At 38.6% G+C, this 10000-nt stretch overlaps 2 protein-coding genes across 2 annotated transcripts in view; one reads left to right on the forward strand and one right to left on the reverse strand.

The window, feature by feature from the left end:
* The window catches only part of LOC138056496 (uncharacterized), a 12373-nt gene extending 9347 nt beyond the window's left edge, over nt 1–3026 (reverse strand). Inside the window, exons 1-3 of the mRNA XM_068902313.1 lie at nt 2841–3026; nt 1807–1933; nt 1343–1507 (exon numbers count right to left, since the gene is read on the reverse strand). Coding sequence (XP_068758414.1) covers nt 1343–1507; nt 1807–1933; nt 2841–2911 — 363 coding nt within the window. The 5' untranslated portion in view covers nt 2912–3026. The remainder of the gene's footprint in view (nt 1–1342; nt 1508–1806; nt 1934–2840) is intronic.
* Nucleotides 3027–3174: 148 nt separating this feature from the next.
* Nucleotides 3175–10000, forward strand: part of LOC138056497 (mesencephalic astrocyte-derived neurotrophic factor homolog) — a 7608-nt gene continuing 782 nt past the window's right edge. The window contains exons 1-3 of the mRNA XM_068902314.1: nt 3175–3395; nt 6648–6772; nt 7669–7810. Coding sequence (XP_068758415.1) covers nt 3305–3395; nt 6648–6772; nt 7669–7810 — 358 coding nt within the window. The 5' untranslated portion in view covers nt 3175–3304. The remainder of the gene's footprint in view (nt 3396–6647; nt 6773–7668; nt 7811–10000) is intronic.

Here is a 10000-nt window from a genome sequence, read left to right on the forward strand (position 1 = left end):
GTTTCTACAAAATGGAAAAATATTCAAATTTTACATGAAGATGTCAAATTATGTGCTGAAGTTGACCATTAATTTTTAATAGTAAAATTTGGTTGAAAGAAAGAAGTTTTACTAATGCAGTCATGTTTGGTTTTAAGCATCTTGAATTTACCTTTTATTTAAAATTTTGCAATTTATTTGGTTTGGCCAGCTAGAGCTCAGTGTTCAATCATTTTAGATTATGGCTCATAAAATTTTAATAAACCAGTTTGAAAAACATCCGGAAAATAAGATGTGATTATTGTCAGCTTCGAAAATTCGAAACTCAAGAGTTAGGACAGGAGTTTTAATACAAATAGTAATATCATTGTTCAAATATGACACTAAGTTGACACTCTGTAACCACCTTCAGAAGTTAGGCCAACTCCTCTATAAGGAAGAAATGATCAGATTGGTCCCAACTGAATTTATTTACATCAATTTTTTCTTTTTAGTTAACTATTGATAAGATCAACAGGACTCTCTCAGGCAGAGATCTAGAGCTATCCAATTGAGGGACTTAATTCCTACAGGTTTCTGCCCGGTCCTAATCCCATGATGATTGCCAGAATGTTTGCCTGCGCAACCCTAATCTAGTTTGGATATAGATTTCATTGCATATAGCAATCACACCAGGAACAGCCTATTAAAGACCTACCAAATACCTTATATGTCTCATAAGTTTGGAAATGGCATCCCACAGATTTTAATATACAAAGCCTCTTTTATTCTGAATCCCACCAGATGACTGCAATCTAGCACATCTTTCTTAAACTTGGCAAACTGGTTAATTACTGCATTTAAAGACCTGCGCCCGGTTGTTCGAAAGCTGATTAATGCTAATCCCAGATTAAAAAATAACCAAGGAGTTTATTTCTCTACTCCCAAATGTTGTACAACACTGATATTTGGCAAAATTTTACATTAGACGAAGTCAAGCTTGAAAACCAAAAAAATAACCAAAAGAAGCTTTCACCCAAAAGTTAAAAAAGCAAACCAAAGTTTACGCTAATCCTGGATCAAGTTAATCGGCTTTTGAACAACCGGGCCCTGGGACTGAGGCCCCGAATTGGTGATTTGATTGAAATTGAAAACCTTCTCCCTACAAATCCTCATTTGAATTCCTTAATTAAGGCAACTGTTTAAATCATTCTCACTAACATTTCTTCAGTTGGAAACTTGAATTTCAACATTTTAACCCATTGACTCCCAGGGGTTCCCCATTGACGAATAAAATCGTCTGGCGTTAGACAGAGTAAAATACAAAGTCTGGCCAGTTTAGGCCGGTTTGGACGTCAAAGGGTTAAACAAGTGAACATCACACCTGATGTCGTTTCTGTTCCATCTTTGCCTGGTGCATTTTAAACAGCCTGTCCTGTCGTTTGATGATTTCATGCTGAATGGAGACCCTTTCTTTCAAGTACTGATAATGTTCTTCCTTCTCGTCCTGTTTAATCTTTGACCACAACTCATACAAATGGACACATTGCTGTAATTAAGACAAAAAGTCAACTAAAACCTCTTCTGGGGCCGGATAAACTAAAATATCTCAAATATACACATAGTCTAATAAACTATTTAAGATTTTTGTTTTCAAGAAGGCAGCTCAGAGAGCTGACATGATAGTTATTTTTAAAAGCATGAACATGCAGCTTCCTTCTTCCAGTCCAAAGGGAGGAAGGTGCATGCTTTTAAATACTTGCAACGCTGGTGAGGACCAGGTTGATGATGAAAGGAATACAAGTCTATGAGGGTATAGAGAGATGAGGGTTTCCAATTCAAACCTACTTCCTGTCGTTCTTTGGCAGCTTTTGCTTCTGCTTCAGCCCTTAGCTTCTCAGCTTGTGCATGATGTTTAGCTTTGGTCTTTTTGGAATAAGTTGAGCTCTCAGCATTGCTAGTTGTCTCCAGAACTCTGTAAAATCACAATATACCCTAAAGTTTTATTGATCAGGTTCCAGTTGTTCAAATGCTGGATTAATCTTTATCCTGTGGATAAGTTAGTATCCAGAGCATGAAATATACTTCACATTAAACATTAACCAAACTTTCTGTACACCTCTAAAGGTGACTGCTTAGAGTGTGCAATTATTCATGGTTATATGTGCCCAAATACAAACATCTTTGCACAGATTAAAAATCTCGGATAGAGACTTATTTACTGGATAAAGTTATCCGACCTTTCAACAACTGGGGATAGAGTTGTAGGAAATGGCATGAAATTCAAGATAAAAAGACATTACTATCATCAATATTAATCACCTAAAATCAGCTATAATATGTCAGAAAGCAAACTTAGAACAGAGTGAACTCTTCTTATTCCTCTAATCTTAAAGCCAGAACAACGTTACAAAGGCCCCCAGCCAATGGTGCAAACTGTTGTGGAGCTCTCCCTTTTGTAATATATTGGTTCTCGGGTACTTCGTCATGTTATGTTTACATTCTGTTCAATTTCTTTTTGTTCTTGTGTATCATCACATGAGGCTAAATAAATAAGTAAGGACATAACAAAAACAAACATCGGAGCAAATCGCAAACGCAAATCATTCCGGTGTTGAAATGAAATTAATCGCGAATAAATTTTCAAACTTAAGTTGAGTATTCATTATATTTATGGAATTGCACGGAAAAGTTAAACTCAATTCACCAACATTACCTAAATTCATCGTATATACGACTGAATAAGGTATCCAGGAAACATTTACAAATAGTCGTTGACGTAAACGAAAGATTTGTGGCACAGTAAGTCTTCGAGAAAATGTAAACATTGATACATTCTTGCTGACATGACAGCTGTTTTTTGTTTGAAATTCTTAACTCACTTTGGCTTTTGGCTGTTCTTTTGGGTGGCGTAAATATCCGGCAAAGACGGCAAAAACGACGTCAGGGACATCTCATCTGGAAGATTTCATTCCTGGCAACATTTCCCCGGAAAATGTACAGAAATTAGAACAGGGAACACGTTCTATGATCTCCATGGCAATTTATATAAACACGAACGTTTCACGCATGGGAGATTCAAGTTGCGTGACACTCGGTAGAGCCTGGTGATTAACCGATAGAAGTTAACCGCTGGTAAAAGTATAGTGGGCTATTTGAACAAATCACCGCTGGCTTTAAATCTTGCAGTATTTTTGAAAAGCCTTCCTCTAATCTCCACCAATCAGAGGCCGCCAACTAGTCTAGAAGCTTTGGCATTTTGCGTAATAAGCCGGTAAATTTGTGAAGGTTTTGTAGCCAAAGCTTAGTTATCTTTTATCAACACAATCTTTACAGTTTGGTCAGTATGTGGATATTTATTGTGCTCTCGTTGAATGCCTTGTTTAGTAGTTATATTTTTCCCAGTGAAGCAGCGTTGAAAGAAGGAGAATGCGAAGGTAAGATAGATCGAGTTTTCTGAAAAAATGTTCCTCACAAGTTTTCAGGAAGTATTAAGGTCTTGTTCAGGTCAGTTCTTTAACACGTCATGGTTTAAGTAAGAGGTGTTCTTAATGATCTCTGAAAAATACGGTTTTCAAACAAGCTAAAGAATCGATAAGACACAGAATTACAAGGCTTGTTTGGGAATTAATTACAAGCAAGAAAAGGTTGACTTGTAGTGTAAAGCTGATTACAACCTGGCCTCGGTTCTTCAAAAGGTGGATAACGCTATTCACCGAATAAATCACTCTCCAGTGGATAAACACTGGAGTAACTGCAGAATACCCCGCCATTTTGAAGCTGCACCTCTGAAAAGGCTGGATACGCGGATACGCAGTCGAAAGTAGCACCCCTCCCCAAGTAAACTTCTAAGTAGTATGTTGTGAAGTGGATACGCGGATACGCGGATACGCAGTCGAAAATACCACTCCTCCCTAAGTAAACTTCTTGGTATATTGTAAAGTGGATACGCGGATACACAGTGGAAAATACCACTCCTCCCCAAGTAAACTTCTAGGTATATTGTGAAGTGGATACGCGGATACGCGGATACGCAGTCGAAAATACCACTCCTCCCCAAGTAAACTTCTAGGTATATTGTGAAGTGGATACGCGGATACGCAGTCGAAAATACCACCCCTCCCCAAGTAAACTTCTAAGTATATTGTGAAGTGGATACGCGGATACGCAGTCGAAAGTACCACCCCTCCCCAAGTAAACTTCTAAGTAGTATGTTGTGAAGTGGATACGCGGATACGCGGATACGCAGTCGAAAATACCACCCCTCCCCAAGTAAACTTCTAAATATATTGTAAGAACCAAACCGCAAAATTTCGCGAGAGTGCTTAGGCCTAATCACTGAAACGAGCGCTTAGGCTTAATCAGTAAGCGAGTGCTTTCTTCTTCACACGATCTCGTGAAAAAGTGTAGTTAACCGAAGCGTAAAATGAAAGCTAAAATTCTACGAGAGTGCTTAGGCCTAATCACTGAAGCGAGTTCAGTAAACGAATGCTTTCTTCTTCACGCGATCTCGTGAAAAAGTGTAGTTAACCGAAGCGTAAAATGAAAGCTAAAATTCTACGAGAGTGCTTAGGCCTAATCACTGAAGCGAGTTCAGTAAACGAATGCTTTCTTCTTCACGCGATCTCGTGAAAAAGTGTAGTTAACCGAAGCGTAAAATGAAAGCTAAAATTCTACGAGATTGCTTAGGCCTAATCACTGAAACGAGCGCTTAGGCTTAATCAGTAAACGAGTGCTTTCTTCTTCACACGATCTCGTGAAAAAGTGTAGTTAACCGAAGCGTAAAATGAAAGCTAAAATTCTACGAGAGTGCTTTGGCCTAATCACTGAAATAATACGTGAAGTATTTTCCACTGCGTATCCGCGTATCCACATATCCATGCATATACTACAGAGCATTTTGAAGTATTTTACACGAAGTTGGCATCCAGTTCCCATGTGTGATGTCCGCGTATCCACGTATCCGGGTATTCATGTTTTCCACTGCGTATCCGCGTATCCGCGTATCCGCGTATCCACTTCTCAATATAGTTTAAAGTTTACCTGGGGAGGGGTGGTACTTTCGACTGCGTATCCGCGTATCCAGCCTTTTCAGAGGTGCAGCTTCAAAATGGCGGGGTATTCTGCAGTTAAGCCTAAACACTAACAAAACCAATTGAGTTATCCAGTGGATAGTGATTTATCCAGTGGATAGAGTTATCCACCCTTCAAACAGCTGGGGCAAGTTTTTGATTTATGGTGAAATGGAGGTCATCGAGCTTCACTTTGAGCAATGCTTCTTAAGATTGGAAAAGGAGGATGCTGAAATAGTTCTCTTTGATAAATTTTGCATAAATATTGTATTAACGAAATATGAGTTTATTATTAATATTGTTTATGATTATTATTATTGAAAAATATAATCATGCCTGTTATTATTATTATTATTATTATTATTATTATTATTATTATTATTATTATTATTATTATTATTATTATTATTATCAGTCTGAGTTAACTGACTATACAGAAAAGTCTCTCAGTTGCAAATCCCACAGGATCCCCCAGGTTGGGACAGACTGAGTGGGTTACAGGATGGAAGAACATGTAACTGCCAACTTTGGAAGACACCTCATGTCAACAGTCCAGACATAACTTTCCTCATTATCGTTTCACTCTCCCATAACACAGGTTTTTGTATTTCCCTTGCCGTTCTTTCCAATATTCTTTCTTGTCACTAAAGAGTTCCTTTATATCTTCTTTCATTACAATGTATTTTCATTCCTCCTCCTAAACAACCTTTCACTGATGGTATTTCTTTCACCTTATTCCCTTCCGTTCGTTTACATAGCTGAAAACTCAGCTGCTGGTACTTTCAAGACAAATGCTGACTAACCCTAACCCTAAATCCATTCTTTTCTCTTCTCTGTTCTCTTTAATCAGACACAATGTATCTACAAGCGTAATCTCCTTCTTCTCTGTATCTGGCCTCCTCGCTGTGCAATTTATTTGCATCTTTATGCTCCCAGTCCCAGAACCACGTTTTCCCATCATTTGCTATCACCTTCCCTTTTTCCCATTTTTCAGGAAACCACTTCGTTCCCTCCACTAACAATCCATTTTTGATTTACCATTTAATGACATTGTCATGTCTTCTTACATACTCTGATCTGGCCAGTTTCTTCCATGTGCCTGCCAGCAGCTGTTGTATTGTGTCTTTACTCTCTCCACATAGTGAGCGTTTCTTTTGGTCTATTAGTCCTCTCGCTTTCCTGTAGCAGTTTCCTGTAGCTGTTTAGAAAGCTTGTAAATAATTTAAAATTAGTCCTGAAAATCTCAACAGGGATTGGCTGGTATGATATTCAGTAATGGTGATATTAGTGAGCTTAAGCATGAGACACTTTTGAGCCATGGACAGCAACCAGAAGTGAGCTGTTTTCCTTTTTAACTTTTCTTTACACCAACACATTTCTATTGTTCAGTGTGTCTTCACTGTTAGAGACGATTAGGTTAATTAAAAAGCTGGGGGAGGCAACTGCCAAGATGTGCAAAATTTTCCACTTTCCATCAGTGGATCAAAAACATTGTGTGCTTTAATTAGCTCCCTATTGACGTACATGTACATTCTATTAATTACTTTTACATTTACCATGTTCTGGACAGCAAAGTTACTCATCTAACGACAATCTATGATTTATTTTTGCTTTCAGTCTGCATCAAGTTTCTGACAAATTTTGCGAGTAAACTGACAGACGAGGAAGTTAAAAGCGTTGAGACAATCCAGCAGAAGTTAAAGGCTGCCTGTGGAAAAGCCAAGAATAAAGAAAACAGATTTGTGAGTAAAATAAACATCTACAGTATTGAACTGAACGCAAGTAAATGACACAACAAATTACTTAGTTTGTGAGTTCAATTCGAGTTTTGGCAGTGATCTGGATCAGTACAATGTTTGGCTGTCGCAAAAACAGCCCTTGGGACAGTGCTTTGGAAAAGAATGCCATTGCTCTTCTGATACCTGCAGGGATCATCTTAATAATTTGCATATTGCCATTCACTTGGAATACTTCCTGCAGGCTAAAATAAACTGGGTAGGGCTGTCACTGACTGAATGAATAAATGAATAATCATTGATGTTATTTGTAGACGCTTGAAATTATTAATAATTATCAGTCTTTCATGGAAAATGTGAAAAGATCTGTACAACTTGTTCACTCATTAATTTTGTCTTGTCAGAGAACTGTGCCATTCTGTGAATGACTTGTTTTAACAACTGTATGACAAACTACAATAACATGCTAGCTGGAGTTATCACAAAATCAAATTATTCACATTGCTCTACATGTAGATATTATAACTTCAACAGAATTAACTATTGGAGGGTAATGTGAAGTGCTAGATTTCTAGACCTGATTACCTGCAGCTTGGTATTATTTCACTGTGGAAAGATTTCATGAAAAATTTAGTACAGTAAAGTCTGCTTTATCTTATTGAGTACTATCATCGTCATCATTATCATGATTTGATATAATTCCCGTGATCTTAAAGTTCAGTTTTCTTCTTTGGGTGGTCACAAGAATTTGGTGTTATATCAGGATCATGTGCTTAAGATGATAAAAATCGTCATTCTCAATACTTGTCTACCTGACATTGTATTGAACTTGAGAGGTGAATTTATATACTGATCAATCCTAGGTGTCATTTGGGTTAACTGTACATTTTAAATAATTTCAGTGTTACTATATCGGAGGGACCAGTGATGCTGCCACAGGAATGCTGAATGAAATTACAAAGCCCTTGAGCTATCACAAGCCTCCGGAGAAGATTTGCGAGCGTCTCAAAACACTCGATGCGCAAATCTGTGAGCTGCAGTATGGTAAGGAGATCTTTTGAATACTATTCACAAATGGGATTCCATTTTTCATCATGGCAGCCTAATAAAAATAATATTCTTTTGTTTTAATGCTAAAAAAATATTCTCCCTGGTATATGAACAAAGGTTCGTGAAGGATTTTTTTTCGATTATTACTCGGGGATTGTCGGGAAAGAGCCTATTGCAGCTCCGACGACCGCTGAGCGTCCAAACTAGTAATCGGAAGGTCGATTCTAATGTTCGGAACACGCGCAATTTTACCGAGTATTTCCGAAACATCATCGGAAAGATATTTCTTCGTTCTTTTACCGTAGTTAACATAATTATTTCCTTCTCTTCACTTGCAAGCTAAAACATCTTTGCTCATGTCTTCCCCGAAACAATTGATTTGGGAAATTTTTTATCATAGTTTGGCAAAGGTCCCTCGGAGTTTCTCAAAGCCAACCTCTCAGGCCATCACATATACATCTTCACATGACGTGTTGAATTTGATCGAACTGTAGTTTGACCGTTTTCCTTAAGTTGGGTTCGAACATTACAGTCAGTCGAAATACCTTGTGTTGCAAATGTTTTGTGAAGTAAATTTCGCAAACAGCTTTCCCCGAGTATCCCAAGTCATCATTGTAGAATATCATCCCGTCATTTCATGTATGCCGGGGTTAACAACTGATTTCCACCTTTAATAGTCATTCATTTTAATAGCGAGATAAACTGCTCGCAATCCCCTTTTTAGTCAATACGGAGTTTAAGGAACAGAGAGGTTAATTACGGTCAACAGCAAACGGGAAACGGAGGGCTCCTGCTTATCATACAAGCGTGAAAATTCTCTCATTTTAACTTCTCTCGTTCCTTTGAGAAGTTGCTTAAAATGAAAAATTATCCTCAAGCGCTGACGTTCTCTCTAAAACCTCAAATTTGGTCATTGCACGTTGTTAGGGAGTTTAAGCAAAGACGACGGCTACGGCAACGAAAGCGTTAGTCCAAAATATAACTTAGCGCTATCGCAAGTATTTTGCGATTATTCCGCCTTGTTCACCTTGTACAATGTAGGCGCACTATCCTGTAACTGGGTGGGTACGAACGGTGTTGAAGTTAAAACAGAAAATGACCGTTTCATTGTTATATGCTCACTTTGTCTTCAAAACCTAAAATATGGTGATTACACGTTGTAGTTTCGTGCAGTGCGGCAGAGAAATGCACCGAAATTCGTGTTGCACGTGCAGCACGAGTATTTTTCCTTTTTTAACCAATCATATTCTTGCTTAGTGGCGTTGCCGTAGCCTTAGCCGTCGTCTTTGCTTAAGCTCCCTGTTGTTTTGCTGACGACGGCAAAGAAATAGACAAAAATGAAAAATGCACGTGCAGGGCGTGCAAAGCTATTGTTTTGCTCACTATATCTGCAAATTTGTGACGTTCTCGTTACCGTCGCCGTTGTCGTTGCTAAAGCACCCTTATCGCGCAACCGAGCGGAGGGGAGAATGGCGATAGAGCGAGATGTACAACTCTCTGTCACCATTCGCCACTCGACTGACCCAGAAAGGACTGCGAGAAGTCTAATAGCGAGAATGCACCGTCTCGACAATTCCAGGCTTAAACAGTATAGGGGGATAATTTTTCACGTGAACGTAGTTTAATTAGGGAGCTTAAGCAACGACAACGGCGACGGCAACGAGAACGTCACGAATTTGCATATTTAGTGGGTAAAAACAATAGCTTTGCACGCCCTGCACGTGCGTTTTTCACTTTTCTCCATTTCGTTGCCGTCGTCAGCCAAACAACAACGTGAAATAGCCAAGTTTTTGGTTTTATGAAGAACGTCAGCACTTGAGGATAAATTTTCATTTTCTGCCCAAAAATGGAGTGCCGTTCCGACTGGTGTCATCTTTGAGGAATTACCACACCCTTGTCATGTTAAAAACGTTGAAATAGTCACGAAGCGATTACAATAACGCAAATTTATATTTTGAGATGACGTTCTCGTTGCCGTCGCCGTTGTCGTTGCTTAAGCTCCCACTTAACCCTTTCACCCCCGTGGGGTTCCCCATTGACGAGTAAAATCGTCTGGCGTTAGACAGAGTAAAATCTATAAGTGGCACTCTTGGGAGTGAAAGGGTTAATGGGGACATAGTTTTTGAGTGAATCTAGCTGTTGTTAATAGTCTAGTTGCGTATATATTGCGTGTATATAAGTCAT

Source organism: Montipora capricornis, chromosome 7 (assembly GCF_036669925.1).
Source record: "Montipora capricornis isolate CH-2021 chromosome 7, ASM3666992v2, whole genome shotgun sequence".
NCBI classification, from domain to species: Eukaryota; Metazoa; Cnidaria; class Anthozoa; order Scleractinia; family Acroporidae; genus Montipora; species Montipora capricornis.